Here is a 19,104-nt window from a genome sequence, read left to right as displayed (position 1 = left end):
TGCCATTGTTGTTCCACCGTCATTCCTGCTAGAGTCCCTTTCCAATCAACTTTAGCCAGCTTCTCCCTCATGCCTCTGTGGCACCTTTGCTCAAAAGGAATACTAACAGACCCAATTTCATCTTCTCCCTCTCAAATTTCAGTTCCTCCTAGTGAGTGGTTACTTTACCTTAAACTCCCTTATCAAATCCGGTTCATTACACAATATCAAATCCTGAATTGCCTTTTCCCTGGTTGGCTCAACCACAAGTTACCATTTCATAGGCACTCTTCTAAGACCCACTCTTGGGGTCCAGTGCAAATCTGATTTTCCCAGACCACCTGCATATTGAAATCCCCATGACCACCTTAAGATTGCCCTTCTTACATGCCAATTTCATCTCCTGACTTCCTGGCAACTGTTAGGAAGCCTGTAAATAACTCCCATCGGGGTCTTTTTACCCTTGCAGTTTTTCAGCACCATCAATAAGGATTCCACATCATCTGATTCCATTTCACCCCTTGCTAAGGACTGAATTTCATTCCTTACCAGAAGAGCTTATTCCCCCCCCCCCCCCCCCCCCCCCTGTCTTTTCGATAGGACGGGTAACCTTGGATTCAGCTCCCAGCTGAGATCCCCTATCAGCCATGTCTCCGTGATGCCCACACCATTGTACCTAGACCTCCCATTCACTAACCCATGCTAAAGATGGCCCATTTTTATCATGTACTTGGAAACCTATCCTTAATAATGGGCTCTAAAATATTACCAACGACTGAAGTCAGGCTAACCAGCCTATAGTTTCCTTCCTTTTTGCTTCACTCCCTCTTGAACAATTGCAATTTTCCAATCCTCCGGGACCACTCATGACTCTAGTGATTCTTGAAAGATCACCACTAATGCCTCCATAATCTCCGAAGCTACCTGTGACAGAACCCTGGGGTGTGGTCCATCTGGTCCAGGTGACTTATCAGTAAGTGATAAGGAAGAGAGAAATATCTGCAAAAGGATGTGCCTAAAGTGAGTGGGCAAAAATATGGCAATTGGTGTATAATGTGGGGAAATATGCGATGCTACGTGTCAGTATAAAGGACAGCAATATAGAATATTCCTAAAATGGTGTGATGGATGCATCTGTCCATGTACATTGTATTACTGACAAACAAAATTAGATCCTTGAAAATGTTTTGCATAATTTTCTAAATTTAAATGTAAATGATCAACAATTATGAGGCAAAGGTAAGGTGGGTTTAATGTAATTTCATATAGTTGTGCTGTTTTTTCTCAGAGACAAGAATGCACTCGGTAAGAACATTGAGAATTTGGAGGCAGATATCTCGCAATGGAAAATGAAGTATGAAGAGCTCAGCAAATCTAAGAAAGAGGTGCTTAAACAGGTGAGGTATTAATTACGAGAGCTGGTAATCCTGGAAGATAATTTTTTAAATGAAGTAACATTAAGAAATTGCAGAAGAGAAAAAATTTACCAAACTTAAACGTTCAAATTTCCATAAGTGTATTGGTTTTGCTGTTTGTTACTCTTGTTCATATACACTACAGTTTTGTTTAGTTCCATGTACAATGCAGTAACCCTGGTTTCAGTAGTTCTAGGAAAAGAATGCTTATCTACACTAATCCCAGTTGACTGCATTAGGCCCTAACCCTCAACATCATTCCACCATCATGTACCCCAATGCTTTTTAAAAGTTGAAATTGTATCTGCCTCCACAACCTCATCTGCATGGCTGGGTGGAAGGTCTGGAGAACCAGAGAGCAGGATGGAGGAAGCTTGCGGTGGCGGATGCGGAAGCAAAGGCCAGTAAGAGAGTCAACTGGGGACTTGCCTTCTGCGCCATCAAGGTCGGCACGAGGCCTCTACAGGGCACAAAGGCTGACGGTGGGCGGACAAGGAGTGGGACAACGGATCACTGGACGACCCAAAGGGTGGAGGCCCTGCAGCAGCCTGGGGCTCGCTTGGATCGGGCGCCACACCAGAATAGAATAGAATAGAATAGTTTCTTTATTGTCATTGTAACATAAACCATGTACAACGAAATTAAAAAATGTCAGCCAGTCAGTGCACCATTCAAACATTTCTAAAAGCTAACGATACATACAAGGTAAAATATTAAAAGATAAACAACTAAAATAAATATCACGAAAATATCACGCATAAACACCCAACCCTCCATCCTTCTGTCGATTTCACAGTGTACCACAGTCCCAGAAGACTAGATGCGTGACGGGGCAGGAATTTGTAAATGGCAAACCTGGTGACCTCTGCATGCGGGCTCAGTGTACTATTCCAATCACTTTATACTAATTGTGCTTAAGTATGGCAGCAAAACAAGATGCAAGATAACTGGATGCAAAACAAGAATTTCACTGTACATGTGATAATAAAGAACCATTGACCATCAACTGCAGAGAGTAGTTGGTACGACCTGGATTGTAGTCTATGGAAATTCCGGAGGTTGTCGGGAGACCTAATAGTCATATATAAAATTAAAATAAAAAGACAGAATTTTTTTCCCAGGATGCAAAAATATCAAATACTAGAGTGCATAATTTTAAGTGCAAAGCTTAAAAATGATGTGTGGGACAAATTTTTTTTACAGAGGTTGGTGAGTGCTTGGAACACCCTGCCAGGGATGGTGGTTGAGGCAGATACGATAGTGGAATTGAAGAGACTTTTGGCTAGGTATTGGATATGCAGGGAAGGGAGGGATGAATGGATTATGTGCAAGCAGTTTGAAGTTGGTCTTGGCATCATGTTCTGCACTGAGATTATGGACCAAAGGGCCTGCTCCTGTGCCCTACTGTTCTCTAGAATGCAGAGACGAAGACTTGCAAATGCTGGTTTATACCAAAGATAGACACACAGTCCTGGAGTAACTCAGTGGGCAGGCTGCATCTCTGGAGAAAAAGGATGGGCGACTTTTAGGGTCAGGACCCTTCATCTGACTGAAAGTAGTGGGTGGTGGGGGGAGGGCAGGTTGTTGAAGAGATGGAAGAGAGAAAAGGCCAAGACTAATCAGGGCCATTCATAAGTGGCCTCAGGCAGGGCGGTGCCATTTTCGTTAGGGAAAGTGGATCTCAATGTGATTTCCTTTTTCGCCTTATCATTTGTCACAGTGGCAATATTGCCTCCAAACGAATCCTGCAATCGCGAAGGTACACAAAGCTGGAGATACTCAGCGGGTGCAGCAGCATCTATGGAGCGAAGGAAAAAGGCAACGTTTCGGGCCGAAACCCTTCTCCTGCAATCGCAAATCCTTTTTTGTCCCTTATACAGTGCCCTCCATAATGTTTGGGACAAAGTCTAATAATTTATTTATTTGTCTCTGCTCAACAATTTGAGATTTGTAATGAAAAAAAATCACATGTGGTTAAAGTGCAAATTGTCAGATTTTATTAAAGGCCATTTTTATACATTTTGGATAATGTAGAAATTATAGCTGTGTTTATATATCGTCCCCCTAATTTCCGGGCACCGTAATGTTTGGGACACATAGCGTCACAGGCGTTTGTTATTGCTCAGTTGTGTTTAATTGCCTCCTTAATGCAGGTATTAGAGGGCTCTCAGCACAGTCTTTACTCCAGTCTTTCCATCGGGTCTTTGGAAACTTTTATTGCTGTTTATCACCATGAGGTCCAAAGTTGTGCCAATGAAAGTCAAAGAAGCTATTATGAGACTGAGAAACAAGAATAAAACTGTTGGAGACATCAGCCAAACCTTAGGCTTACTAAAATCAGCTGCTAGGAACATCATTAAGAAGAAAGAGAGCACTGGTTAACTTACTAATCTCGAAGGGACTGGCAGGCCAAGGAAGACCTTCACAGCTCATGACAGAAGATTTATCTCTATAATAAAGAAAAATCCCCAAACACCTGTCCGACGGATCAGAAACATTTTTCAGGAGTCAGGTGTGGATTTGTTAAAGACCACTGTCTGCAGAAGACTTAATGAACAGAAATACAGAGGCGACACCGCAAGATGCAAACCACTGGTTAGCTGTAATAATAGGATGGCTAGGTTACAGTTTGCCAAGAAGTACTATAAAGAGCAACCACATTTCTGGAAAAAGGTCTTGTGGACAGTTGAGACGAAGATTAAGTTGTATCAGAGTGATGGCAAGAGCAAAGTCTGGTAGGAGAGAAGGAACTCCCCAAGATCCAAAGCATACCATCTCATCTGTGAAACATGGTGGTGGGGGTGTTATTGCCTGGGCATGTATGGCTGCTGAAGGTACTGGCTCACTTATCGTCATTGATGATACAACTGCTGATGGTGGTAGCATAATGAATTCTGTATAGACACATCATATCTGCTCAAGTTTAAACAAATGCCTCAAAATCCATTGGCCGGCGGTTCATTCCACAGCAAGACAATGTTCCCAAACATACTGCTAAAGCAACAAAGGTGTTTTTCAAAACTGGTCAATTCTTGAGTGATCCGAACCGAATTGAGCATGCCTTTTATACGCTGAAGAGAAAACTGTAGGGGACTAGCCCCCAAAACAAGCATAAGCTAAAGATGGTTGTAATACAGGCCTGGCAGAGCATCACCAGAGAAGACATCCCGCAACTGGTGATATCCATGAATCGCAGACTTCAACCAGTCATTGCATGCAAAGGATATGCAACGAAATACTAAACATGACTACTTTCATTTACATTACATTGCTGTGTCCAAAACATTATCGTGCTCTGAAATGGGGGAACTATGAATAAACACTGCTGTAATTTCTATATGGGGAAACCAAAATGTATAAAAATGGCCTTTATTAAAATCTGACAATGTTCACTTTAACCACGTGCGAGTTTTTTATTTTTTTTATTTTAAATTTTTATTTATTTATTTTTTTATTTTCCTTTTTTTTTTCCTATTACAAATCTCAAATTGTGGAGTACAGAGGCAAATAAATAAATGATGGGTCTTTGTCCCAAACATTATGGATGGTACTGTATGTGCCTTCCAGACCATTGGTGCTCATTCTTTGAGCGATAAATGTGGTATGGTCTTCTCTAAATTCTTTGATTAATGCCAAGGATCGTTCCTCAGTTTTTTCTAAATTTCTTAAAATACCTGTGAGTGATAAAGATCCCGATTCTGGCTTTGTGCTTTTCATCTGTTCAGAATTTAGGACTGTGGACAGGTCTCTAGCCCTTGTTCAGCTGTCATCTTGCAAATAAATTCTGGTCATATCTACTTAGGATTTCTTTCCTTTAGTATTGTTTTAGACTAACTTCAGGTTTATTCATGATTAATTGTATCATTACTAATATTTATCATTATAATGTATACTGCTTATTTTGTGAGCTCCATGAATTTCATTGTACCCTAATGTAATGACAATAACCTAATCTGAATTTGAAGAGCTCCCTGAACTTGAGGAGTGGAAGTTGCAATTAGATTGCTAAATTCACTGTGGTCATTGTGGATCCAGTGTCCAAACAAGCTAAGAAGTGGTTTCTGATTTTTAGCTGAACATGTTAAAGGAATTGCACCAGGATGAATTGGGTCGGATATCAGAAGACCTGGAAGATGAGCAGGGAGCTCGGACAACCATGGACAAAAAACTTGCAGAACTGCGGGCTGAGGTATGAAGTAACCCCCCTCTGTCAACACAGTTGTTGTCTGCATACTGTTGTTTGTAGAAATACATAGGTAGATTGGAAGAAGTACAAAGACGCAATTAGATCAGATTGGGCCTCAAGCCATTTCCACCAGTCAATCAGATAACATCTCGTACCTTGGGTTTCCAATGTCGTCCTTCAACAAAAAAAGAGTGAGTTGTGTTATGGCGCACCCAGTATTCCTGTTCTGTTTTTTTTCACACAGAGTGTTGGGGGCCTGGAACGCATTACTAGGGGTGGTAGTGGAGGCAAATATAACCTGCACACTTATCTCCAATTGCCTCCTCTCTTTCCTGTCCAACCATCTCCCGAATAAATCACATTAGTAGGTGATAGTATCTTCAGGAAGGGGTTGTGAAAGAATTGTTTGGTCCACGAGGCTGAAGGCAGTGAGGAAGAAGCTGTTCTTAAAGTCTGGAGGTTCAGATACAGATTCTCTATCCTCTTGACGGTAGAATAAAGAAAGGGAATGCTGGGGGTAGATGGCATCCTGGACAATGCTTTTAGCCTTTTTAATGCAATGCACTGTGAAGATGCACTAGATAGAAGAAAGTGACGAGCCTGTGATGGGCTGGTCCATGTTCACTGCTCTCTGCATGTTCAGATGGTTAAGAGCAGAGCAGTTAAAATACCACGCTAGGATGAATCCTGACGGAATACTTCCTTTAGAAGTTCAAGAGAATAATAATAATAATAATAAATTTTATTTATGGGCGCGTTTTCAAGAGTCTCAAGGACACCTTACAAAAATTTAGCAGGTAGAGGAAAAACATGTAAGGGGAATGAAATAAATAGTAGAGACATGACTAGTACACAAAGCAAAGACAGAATTCAATACAAACAATATGAGGCAATTAATGCACAGATGAAAAGGGAGGGGGACGTGGGGCTAAGGCTAGGCAGAGGTGAAGAGATGGGTATTGAGGCGGGACTGGAAGATGGTGAGGGACACGGAATTGCGGATCAGTTGGGGGAGGGAGTTCCAGAGCCTGGGAGCTGCCCTGGAGAAGGCTCTGTCCCCAAAACTGCGGAGGTTGGACGTGGATGGAGAGGAGACCGACTGATGTGGATCTGAGGGACCGTGAGGGTTGGTAGGGGGAGAGGAGGTCAGTGAGATATGGGGGGGCCAGATGGTGGAGGGCTTTGTAGATGAGGATCAGGATTTTGTAGTTGATCCGGTGGGAGATGGGAAGCCAGTGAAGTTGTTTGAGGACTGGAGTGATGTGATGCCAGGATTTGGTGTGGGTGATGAGTCGGGCGGCTACGTTCTGGACCAGTTGGAGTCGGTTGATGTAGGTGGAGCTGATGCCAAGGAGAAGTGAGTTGCAGTAGTCCAGTCGGGAGGAGATGAAGGCATGGATGAGTCTTTTAGCAGCGGGAGGTGTGAGAGAGGGTCTGAGTTTGGCGATGTTGCGGAGATGAAAGAAGGAGGTTTTAATGACATGGCGGATGTGAGGCTCAAGGGAGAGGGTGGAATCAAAGATCACGCCAAGGTTGCGGGCCTGGGGAGATGGGGAGGCAGTGGTGCCGTTGATGGTGAGAGTGGGGTTATTGATTTTGCTGAGTGTGGCTTTGGAGCCTGTGAGGAGGAATTCTGTTTTATAGAATCCTTGTAGATATGCTGAATCTTCTCAGATGGCCAAGAAAGTAAATAGACTGATGTGGTTTCTCAATCAATGTATCAGTATGAAGGACTGTGGTTAGATTGGTTAACCTGTCGAGATGTGGATTCCTCAGAATTTGAAGCTGTTGATCATCTCCCCAGTCGCTCTTTTGATGAGGACAGGGTTGATTTAATGAATGATGATGAACAGGGCATCAAGCTTTGCAGTCTCAAGAGAGTTGACAACAGAGTATAATTCATTTAGTGCCACCTTGGTGTTGGCTTGGGATGATATGTAAACTATCAGCAAGATTGTAGAGGCAGATAAAAGGGACTGCGTTTGATGATCTGGTATTCTTGATCGGGAAAGCAGAATTGAGCAATTACATCACAAATTTGATCATGAAGCAAATGCCATCACCTTTTCTCCTTTCCTGATTGGTCTGTGTACCCCATACAATAAATGGAGAAACACTCAGATGATGTAGCAGGTTCATGTGAGTGAAGGGCGAGCCATGTTTCCGTGGAATAAAAAATATTGCAGCTACTGATCGTTCTTTGAAACAGCAGCTTTGCTCTGAGGTCTTGTTTGTTCTCAAGTGATTGAAAGTTTAGTTTAGTTTAGAGATACTGTGCGGAAAACAGGTCCTTCGGCTCACCAGGTCCACGCGGACCAGCGATCCCCGCACATTAACACTATCCTGCACCCACTAGGGACAATTTTTACATTTCCAAAGCAAATTAACCTACAAACCTATACGTCTTTGGAGTGTGGGAGGAATCCGAAGATCTCGGAGCCTACCCATGCAGATCACGGGGAGGACGTACAAACTCTGTGCTGACAGCACCCTTGGTCAGGATCCAAACCGGGTCTCCGGTGCTGCATTCGATGTAATTACATCACTGTGACCGTTGTATGTTGAGAATTCAATATTCAATTTCCAGGTATATTGAGGATGGGGGTGGTGGGGTGCTGCTATTTCGATAATTTCAGATGCTGGAAATCTGAAATAAAACAGAAAATGTTGTAATCTCCAATCGGGTCAATCAGCATTTGTGGAGAAAGTAATAATGTTAAATGTCATATAGAGGACCTAAAACATTAACTTCCCTTTCACCAGATGCTGTGGTTGCTGAATATATGCAGTATTTTCCATTTTTATTTAAGCCTGATATTGTCATTGGTACCTCCTGAAACCCATTGGTAAAGAAGCAGTCGTGATTTAAAATTTGTCGTACAACCAAGCAAACTCATTTGCTCCCTCTGCAACTCCCTTGTCAATTCTTCCCTTCCCTCCCGTAGCAGCCCTCTCCCCGGGCACTTTCCGTTGCGACCGCAAGAAATGCAACACCTGTGCTTTCACCTCCCCCCTCGACTCCATTCAAGGACCCAAGCAGTCATTCCAGGTGCGACAAAGGTTCACCTGTACCTCCTCCAACCTCATCTACTGCATCCGCTGCTCTAGATTGCAGCTGATTTACATCGGGGAGACTAAGCGGAGGTTGGGTGATCGTTTCGCCGAACACCTCCGCTCAGTCCGCAATAACCTACCTGAACTCCCGGTGGCTCAGCACTTCAACTCCCCCTGCCATTCCCAATCTGACCTCTCTGTCCTGGGTCTCCTCCATTGCCAGACTGAGCAACACCGGAAATTGGAGGAACAGCACCTCATATTTCGCCTGGGTTGCTTGCGTCCGGATGGCATGAACGTTGAATTCTCCCAGTTTTGCTAGCCCTTGCTGTCTCCTCCCCTTCCTTAACCCTTGAGCTGTCTCCTCCCATCCCCCCGCCCTCGGGCTCCTCCTCCTCCCTTTTTCCTTCCTTCTCCCCCCCACCCCCCCATCAGTCTGAAGAAGGGTTTTGGCTCGAAACGTCGCCTATTTCCTTCGTTCCATAAATGCTGCTGCACCCGCTGAGTTTCTCCAGCATTTTTGTGCACCTTCGATCTTCCAGCATCTGCAGTTCTTTCTTGAAAACTCATTGTATTGTCCTGTTTTCATCTCTCTGGGAATTTAAGGATTGGTGTAGATAAAGGGAAATCTGATTTTTTTTTTTTGGGGGGAGGGGGTTTTTTTTTGTCCCAACCAACAGACAATTTTGAAAACCTTAATTATGGACATAGGCCTTTTAATAGAGGTCACCAGTGGTCTATCCGGATAAGGCAGAGGTTCATACACACCTCCTTTAACTTAATCTACAGTATTCGGCACTCTTAATGTGGCCTCTGGGAGGAGACCAAACTGTAGACTAGGTGGACATTTTCCTGATCAGTTGCGCTTGGTCTGCCATGACCTGTGGATCTCCCAGCTGCTAACCATTTTAACTATCCCTCTCATTCCTACACTAACCTTTCTGTCTCGGGCCTCCTCCATTGCTGGAGTGGGGTCATACGCAGAACATTACCTCGTATTCTGCTTGGGTGGTTTACAACCAAACAGTATGAATATTGAATTCTCCAATTTCAGGTAACTAAACCCGAACCCCCACTCCCGCCTTTTCATCATGGGCCTGTTAAATGAGCCTTTGGTCCTTGTCAACAGATGGAGAGACTCCAGGCAGAGAACACCTCTGAGTGGGGCAAGAGGGAACGATTGGAGACCGAGAAGCTGAACCTTGAAAGAGAGAACAAAAAGCAGAGGGCACAGATTGAGGATTTGGTGGAAGTATTGGCCAAAAAAAGGAAGCAGGTTGCAAGTGCCCTGGACATGGACTTGAAGACCATTCAGAACGAGCTTTTCGAAAAGAATAAGGTAAAAGACTGGTGTTTAAGATTGGATTTTCTTTACAGATGGACTCAAAATACTGGAGTAACTCAGCAAGTCAGACAGCATCTCTGGAGAAAATGAATAGGTCATGTTTTGGGTCGGGGTCCTTCTTCAGACTTTAAAATATATATAATGTTACTATTGCCATGGCATTCACAGGGGTATCTTGTACTAAGTTTAGGACTGAGATGAGGAAAAACTTTTTCACCCAGAAAGCTGTGAATCTGTGGAATTCTCTGCCACAGAAGGCAGTGGAAGCCAATTTACTGGATATGTTCAAGAGAGGTTAGATTTAGCTCTTAGGGCTAAAGGTATCGAGGGATATGGGGAAAAAGCCAGAAAGGGGTACTAATTTTGGATGATCCGCCGTGATCATATTGAATGGCGGTGCTGGCTCGAAGGGCCGAATGGCCTACTCCTGCACCTATTTTCTACGTTTCTAAGTTCTTGTTAGCAGCTTGTAATAATATTTTTATTTCCAACCATGAAATGTTTGATAGCCTCACAGACTTGACACTAGCTTGAGAGCATTTACAGTCATAGTCACACTGTTTTTAAACTGTTGGCTCAAACCATAGTGTTGGTCATATCCCTACAGTTAATCGTGATTAAGTTTATAACGTCCTTGGTCATCCACAGTTCCATTACCCTACCATCCCTATCCCCTCTTCTCCCCTCTCCGTCTGGGCAAAATCACTTGAAAGCACTTACCATCAGAATTTAAGAACAGCCGTTATTATGAACAGTACTCCCATTATAGAATACATAACGGTACTGCACAAGAACAGGCCTTTTGGTCCACAATGTCTCCTTTTAACATGATGGCATGACCATAGCTTATCTACCTGCACATAACCCATGTATCCATCTGAAAGTCTTTTATATGCCACTAGCATGCTGCTTCAACTAGGATATTTTTAAATCTGATTTGCCAAAGCCATTCCTGGGCACCTTTTGGCCCTTCGATTTTCCTGTTTCAGTTCCTTTCACCTTTCAAAGCCCCTGTCTGATTCCAACCTCTCTAACCATACATGCGCTTACTTTTTCATTTTGACCAAATTTACCACCTTATATTTTGCCATCCTTTGCTCCTCCTTATTAGAACATGCCAATTGTGAACATCGATCAACTAGCCTTTAAACACTTGCCGCATGTCAGATGTGGACTTACCCAAAACAATTGTTCCCAGTTTACCCCCCTAAGCACCTGTCCAATAACATTGTAATAAAAAAGAACTGCAGATGCTGGTTTATACCAAAAATGGACGCAAAATGCTGGAGTAACTCAGCGGGATAAGCAGCATCTGTGGAGAAAATGGAAAGGTGACGTTTCATGTCGGGACCTTCAGACTAATAAGATTGTAGTTTGGCTTACTCCAATTTGGCACCTTCCCACAAGGTCCAGCCTTCTCCTTATTCAAAAAAATCTTAAAACTTATGAAGTTGTGATCACTGTTCCCAAAATGTTCTTCCAGTGAAATACTGGTCATCTAGCCAGTCTCATATCACAACACAAGGTCCAGTATGTTCCCTTCTCGGGTTCGACTATCCACACTGTTTCAAGAAACTCTCTTGGATACATCACTCAAATTCTGCCCAGTTCAAGCCTTTGGCACTGAGCAAATTCCAGTCAACATTGGCAAACATGGAACAGTACAGTATAGGAACGGGCACCTCACCCCACAATGTTTGTGCCAAACAGGATGACTAGTTAAACTGATCTTATTAGCCTGTACATGATTCATATCCCTCTATTCCCTGCATTTTCATGTGCCTATCTAAAAGCTTCTTAACTGTCACTATCGTAACTGCCTTCACCACCAATGCGTTCCAGTCTCTGTATTAAAAAAAATAAAATAAATGCCCGCCGATCTCGATTAAACTTTCCCCCCTCTCTCCTTGGAGCTATGCCTTCTAGTGTTGGGCATTTGCGCTGGGATCCCTTCAATGGCGAGGTCAGTACCTGTGATGGACTGGGCAGTATCCACCAGTTTTTAGAATATCCGTTGTTCCAGGGCATTTAAGATGCCAAACCATGCAACTAATCAATATGCTTTCTACTATACACCTGTTGAAGTTCAAGAGTCTATTTGTCGACCTACTGAATCTCCACAATCTTCTAAGTAGATGAGTTGATGGGCTTATTTTAGGAATACATAAATGTGCTGGGTCCAGGATAGATCTTCAGAAATATTGGATCAGAGCCCAGGAACTTGATGTTGTTGACTATCCCCACCACTGAGCCATTAATGAAGATTGGTTTGTGGATCCTCGCCCTACCTTTGATAAAGTCAACAATCAGCTACTTGTCTTTACTGACATTGAGAACAAAGTTGTTCTGGCACCATTCAATCAGACAATCGATCTCCCTCCTATACTCTGACTTGTCAATATCTGCAATTCGTCCAACATGGTGGTGTCGTCGATGAATTGTCATGATGCTAAGACCAACGCTTATCAGCCTGCACATAATCCCTATCCCTCCATTTCCAAACGTCTCCACATCTTTCCTATAATACGGCGACCAGAAATGCACGCTGTACTTCAGATGCAGCCTAGCCACAGTTCGATAAAGCTGCGTCATGACTTTCTGGATTTCTTGCACTCAATGCCCTGACTTACAGTACAAGAGCAAATATACCATATGCTTTCTTTACCATTCTACCTGTGTTGCCGCTTTCAGGGAGTAATGGGCTCGGAACCCATGATCCCTCTGTAGATCCATGTTGTTAAGGGTCAGACTTTCCACTTGCATTTGAGCTCCCCAAGTGCAGCACCTACCTATTCGGATTAAACTCCATCTCCCATTTTCTCTGCACATTTCGGTAGCTGATCTATATCCCACTGTATACTTTGACAGCCTCCATCAAAGCCTGTTGCAGTCTTTGTTATATAGACTCTGCGATAGTGCTTTTTTAGTACATGATTAAAACCATCACTTGGGAGGGAAATAAATTGCAGAGATTGTTTTTGCTCTTGGAGCAGTCTGGAAATGGACGAGATGTTTCCTCCGGCAGAAGCAAAATGATTATGCTATGTTTCCCAGAATGTTTAGATTTTCAAGATAATCTGGTTTCATATTCATTGCCTTTACTGAGCACAGGATTTTCAGGCTTTTTATGGCAGTTTCAAATTCCGATATGGGCAAAGTAGAACATGAACAGACATATACTGTAGTATTAAATTGTTGAATGACTCATCGAATAGCATCCAATAAATTTGAGATCAGTATGGCAATTAAAATGGCTAGGATTTGGTTACTCACTATGCAATGTTGCTTTGATCACAGGAGTTGTCGGATCTCAGGCACGTTCATGCCAAGCTAAAGAAACAGTATCAAGAAAAAATGGCTGAGTTGGCACATGCAAACAGAAGAGTGGAGCAGCATGAAACAGAAGTGAAGAAACTGCGGCTACGAGTGGAAGAGTTAAAGAAGGAGCTGGCAGTGGCTGAGGATGAGGTATGATATGCTTCACAAGGAGGATTTAGGGGGTTCATACTGTCCCTACAGCCAAACAAAGGTGAAAAGTCTCAAGTTTTTTTTTTTTTAATGGTGCTGGAAATCTGAAAGAAAAACAAAATAAATGCCATCTGCAGAAAGCGAAACAGTCAATCAGCACATGTACTTTCTTGTTTCAACAAAGTCAATGTTGCTGGTGCCTGATGAGATGACAGCTCTATCTTTCTCTCACTACTTTCACTTATCAATAGCCAATCCAAAAACTAACTCAACAGTGTTTTATGTTAAAACCCAAAGTGCTAGAATAACTCGGCGGTCAGGCAGCATCTTTGGAAGAAATAGAAAGATGACGTTTCAGGTCGGAACCAGTCTTCTATGTCTGAAGAAGGGTTCCGGCCCTAAATGTTGCCAAAGAGCCAGCATGACCACAGAGGGACAGTCCAGAATATCCTGTGCTGTGGAGCTTATTGGTTGGGAAAGGCCAGCTAAATATTTGCCTATTTCCACATTCCAGGTGGATGAAGCTCATAACCAGGCCAGGAGGTTGCAGCGGTCCTTGGATGAACAGACAGAAGAGTCTGAGAACCTTCAGGTACAACTAGAGCACCTGCAAACAAGGTAAGCAGCACATAGCAACTCTTCCTCGTATTCTTTTATTCTGAAATCACTTGGGACTTGTTTTTGTTCCAGTTTTGTGGGGTCAGCAGTGACTGATAAAGGGTCTGTAGACTTTGCTACAGATGGCGCAGGATGTGCCTGACAAAATGGGTGGGAGGTTTATGTTCTGGTGCTCTGCTTCCACTATGTATACTGGACTTTTGTGTGTGCTTCCAGCACAGAGACGTGAAACTCTTGGTACAATCCTCTCTGCTATTTCACCACTGTGAGTAATCATGGGACAGAAATCCCCCCGAGTCAATGGGATGTTGCATTTCTCCAAGGACCTTTAAGAAGATTCTTGAATTGTTTTGTCTGTCCATCTGGTAACATCTTCCATCATCAGTTTCTGAAATGGTGCTTTTCTGGTCTTGAGCATGTAAATACAATGGCCAGTCCAACAGACAATATGACCCTTGGTTTACTGGGCAGCAGTGATCCCTGTCCTTGTATTATTTTGTCACCTGGACTAACTGAAGTGGTCATCTCCAGGTTCTGAAATGATACCACTGGTGTTCTCTGCAAAATCCTCCAGAAAAGTTGTTAGGGTAAGTAAATCAACATCAGGATCATCCCGCAGGACTAAAGACTCAGCATTGAAGCTACACCAAATCAAATAGTAACAGTGGTGCCATACTGTATGGAGCCTCGAGCTTTAGCCAGAATAAAATAAACAAAGTGCTAGAGTGACGCTTCAGGTCGGGACTTGTTTAGGGGAGAAACCTGTCTAACTGTTTCTTAAATGTTGCAATAGTCCCTTACTCATTTACCTCGTCTGGCAGCTCATTCCATACACCCACCACCCTTTGTGTGGAAAAAGTTACCCCTCAGATTGCTATTAAACCTTTTCCCTTCATCTTAAACCAATTTCCTCTACTCGGGGCAAGAGACTCTGTGCATCTGTGCAAGATTTTTAACATCACCCTGTCACAAGCTATCATACCACCCTGCTTAAAGTTAGCCACAATCATTCCTATTCCAAAAAAGTCAGTCCCTGAGGACTTGAATGACTATAGACCGATTGCACTTACACCAGTGATTATGAAGTGTTTCGAGAAACTAGTCCTGCATCACATGAGAACCAGCCTACCTCCCTCCTTCGACCCACATCAGTTTGCCTACAGAGATAACAGATCCACTGAGGACGCCATCGCCATAGCAACTCACACCGCACTGAGCCATTTGGAACATCGGGAAAGCTACGTGAGGATGTTATTCATTGATTATCATACAGGGACGAGATACAGCAACAAGATGAACAAGTGATGTTCAGTAAATAGCCTGACACTGAACACAACCAAGACAAAGGAGCTAATACTGGACTTCAGGAGGAAACGGGACGCGGACCCGGCCCCGCTCTGCATAAATGGGGCATGTGTGGAAAGGATGCAGACTTTCAAATTCCTAGGAGCCCTCGTATCCGAGGACCTCTCCTGGTCGGCCAACACCACTGCAACCGTCAAGAGAGCACAACAGAGACTCCACTTCCTGAGAGTGCTCAGGAAGCACAACACCAAAAAGAAGCCTTCTACTGGGCGACCATCGAGAGTCTACTGACATATTGCATGTCAGTGTGGTATGCAGGCTGCTCTGCTGCAGATAAAATAGCGCTCCAGAGAGTGGTAAAAACAGCAGAGAGAATCACTGGCTGCCCACTGCCCTCTCTGGAGGATATTGCCACCTCGCGCTACCGCAGCAGAGCCACTAAAATCGTCAAAGACTCCACACACCCCTTTTTGAACTGTTGCCCTCTGGCAGGTGTTACAGGTCAGCCAAAACACGCACCTCCAGACTTGGAGACAGTTTCTTCCCCAAAGTAATCTTCACACTCAACATGAAAAAACACTGAGTATTATTCATGCTGCACTCTTCCATGCTGCTACCCACCTTGAAACTTTTACTATCACCATGTACAGTACTGATTACTTACTTATTTTAATACCTAGTTTTTAACATTGTTTTTAAATTGTGTATATTATGCATCAAACGAGTGGCAACAACAATTTTGTTGTATGCAGTGCTTACAACGACAAATAAAGGCTACCCAATCTATTCATCTCATGATTTAATACAACTGTATAAGATCACCCCTCATTTTCCTACACTCCAAGGAATAGAGACCCAGCCTACTCAACCTCTTCATATAGCTCAGACACTTGAGTCCTGGCAACATCTTCGTAAATTTTCTCTGTACCTTTCCAGCTTGACAACAACTTTCCTACAACATGGTGCCCAGAACTGAACACGATACCCAAAATACAGTCTCACCAATATCTTAAGATAACCAACGTGACCTCCCAACTTTTATACTCAATGCCCTGATGAAGACCAATGAGCCAAAAGCCTTTCAGACCACCCTATCCACCTGTAACGCCATCTTCAAGGAACTATGTGCCTGCTCTCCGAGATCCCTCTGCTCTACATCACTCCCCAGAGCCCTACCATACACTGTCCTAAAATGCAACACCTCACATTTCTCTGTATTAAATTCCATCAACCATTCCTCGGCCTACCTGGCCAAACGATCAAGATCCTGCTGCAATTTTTCACAACCATCTTCACTATCTGAAAAACCACCCACTTTTATATCGTCTGCGAACTTGCTAATCTTGCCATGTAAGTTCTCATCTAAATCATTGATATAGATGACAAACAGTAACGGCTCAGCACCGAACCATGAGGCACACCACTAGTCATAGGCCCCAGTCTGAGAAGCAACCTTCCGCCATCACCCGCTGTTTCCTTCCATGGTCAATTTTCTATCCATTCAGTTATCTCTGCTTGTGATCTAACCCTCTCGAGCAGCCTACCATGTGGAATCTTGATGAATGCTTTGCTGAAGTCCATTTATGCAATATTTACAGCTCTGCCCTCATCAATCTTTTCGGTCACATCTTGAAAATGTCCAATCAGATTCGTGAGACACGGCCTCCCACGTACAAAACCGTGCTGACTATTGTCTTGTGTTGCTATATGGGTGGAACTAAGAAATAAAAAGAGGATGACTGTCATACAGGAAAGAGATGGAATGTTATGCTTTATGTAGGACGTGTCTTTTTCCTGGGTGACTATCCGACAAAGTTACATAAAGTAATCCCTTCTTCACCCCCCCCCCCCCCCCCCCCCCCCCCCGCCCCGAATCCAGATCCTTTATTTATTGACAGCCCCCTGTGCCAGGTCCCCCTCACAGATTCAGATTCCACTTTCAACTTACAGTACAGAGACAACGAAATGCAGTTAGCATCTCCCTGGAAGAGCGACAAAGAATATGATTTCTATAAATAAATCTATTTACAGGCATACAGTCATAGTGTTTTTCTTGTAGGAGGAGTGTCGGAGGGGGGGAAGGTGATTGGCAGTCACCGAGGTACATTGTTGAGTAGTGTGACAGCCGCAGGGAAGAAGCTGTTCCTGGACCTGCTGGTCCGGCAACGGAGAGACCTGTAGCGCCTCCCGGATGGTAGGAAGGTAAACAGTCCATGGTTGGGTGAGAGCAGTCCTTGGCGATGCTGAGCGCCCTTCGCAGACAATGCTTGCTTTGGACAGACTCAATGGAGGGGAGCGAGGAACCGGTGATACGTTGGGCAATTTTCACCATCCTCTGCAGTGCTTTCCGGTCGGAGACAGAGCAGTTGCCATACCATACTGTGATGAAGTTGGTAAGGATGCTCTTGGTGGTGCAGCAGTAGAAGTTCACCAGAATCTGAGGAGACAGATGGACCTTCTTCAGTCCCCTCAGGAAGAAGAAGCGCTGGTGAGCCTTCTTGACCAGAGTTGAGGTATTGTGGGTCCAAGAGAGGTCATCAGAGATGTTGACCCCCAGGAACCTGAAGCTGGAAACACGTTCCACCTCCGTTCCGTTGATGTGGATGGTGGTGTGCCCTTAGACTTCCTGAAGTCTACAATGAGCTCCTTGGTCTTCTTGGAGTTAAGGGCCAGGTTGTTGTCACCCTTTATTCATGGCGACGCGGCTCGTCCACCTCGGCCTATCCACCTCGACTCAACTTCGAGATCCCAACCGCAACCCGACCCCGCCCTATGTTCAACCTCGTCCTCATAGCGATGACCCGACACTGTCCTCGACCCAATCTCGATAGACTCTGACCCCGAGGACTTCCACCTTGCACTGCGGTGGCTTTTCCATAGGACGCGGTGCTCTGTAGGAGACTTCTGTACGGTTCAGCCTTCACCATGTTTTCTCTGTCACACAGGTTGAGGAGGCAACAGACAGTCTTTGGGAAAAGAAGCTCATGTTTTGACCCAGATGATCCCAATGAGACTGGCAGTGACTTTGATGATGACCCCGAGTTGTTGCAGCTGCAGATCCCTTGAGCAAGCAATTGGAAGGTTGGTGGACCAGAGGGAGGAATCTCTCCAGAATGTCAGCTACTACATTGCCAGCAGCAGGCCAAGAGGTGGTTTGGGGCTTTATGAAACAGGAGTTTCCGAAACTATTCCTATAACATAATTCTCTAAAAATAACTCTCACCACCTTCATTAATGGACTTTGTATCCTTTCAAAATATATTTATGCATATAACTGATCGCTGTACACTATATTTACATGAATTTTCTATTATAAACCCGAGTACTTAGAGTTTGGGGTGGAGTATTTGTTGTTTTTTCAATGCTTCATCTATATGATGAGACTGCAAATGTGTCACCAGCTTCTGATTTTGGGAGATCATCAGGGGGTAAGGAGAGTGCCCATCTCCTCGACTATCTCCTCAATTCTTGCCTTTCTTGTCTGTAAACAGGACTAGTCGGCATCTCAAGAAATGGTGGATTTAAGCGGTGATCAAAATTATCGATGGTTTTCATAACATAAGTAAAGAAATGTTGATTTCACAGGAAGGAGGATTGGCAAACGGAGGAAACAAATATCTGCTCATTGGCAAGAGAGCCCATACTGAGATGAAGAGAATTCAGCAATTCTGTGCCTTGAAGGGAAGTGGATGCAGTTTCAATAGATGTTTTCACCAAAAAATTGGATAAACGTT

General features: G+C 43.8%; 1 protein-coding gene across 1 annotated transcript in view; it reads left to right on the top strand.

The window, feature by feature from the left end:
- The window catches only part of ccdc102a (coiled-coil domain containing 102A), a 35,170-nt gene extending 16,469 nt beyond the window's left edge, over nt 1-18,701 (top strand). The window contains exons 4-9 of the mRNA XM_055648770.1: nt 1,268-1,376; nt 5,467-5,583; nt 9,764-9,973; nt 13,277-13,447; nt 13,962-14,065; nt 18,316-18,701. Coding sequence (XP_055504745.1) covers nt 1,268-1,376; nt 5,467-5,583; nt 9,764-9,973; nt 13,277-13,447; nt 13,962-14,065; nt 18,316-18,436 — 832 coding nt within the window. The 3' untranslated portion in view covers nt 18,437-18,701. The remainder of the gene's footprint in view (nt 1-1,267; nt 1,377-5,466; nt 5,584-9,763; nt 9,974-13,276; nt 13,448-13,961; nt 14,066-18,315) is intronic.
- The last annotated feature ends 403 nt before the right edge of the window (nt 18,702-19,104 follow it).

The sequence above is a fragment of the Leucoraja erinacea genome, chromosome 17, assembly GCF_028641065.1.
Source record: "Leucoraja erinacea ecotype New England chromosome 17, Leri_hhj_1, whole genome shotgun sequence".
In the NCBI taxonomy this organism is placed as follows: Eukaryota; Metazoa; Chordata; class Chondrichthyes; order Rajiformes; family Rajidae; genus Leucoraja; species Leucoraja erinaceus.
Note: the sequence above shows the minus strand (reverse complement) of the source record. Positions and strands in the feature narration are given on the sequence as shown.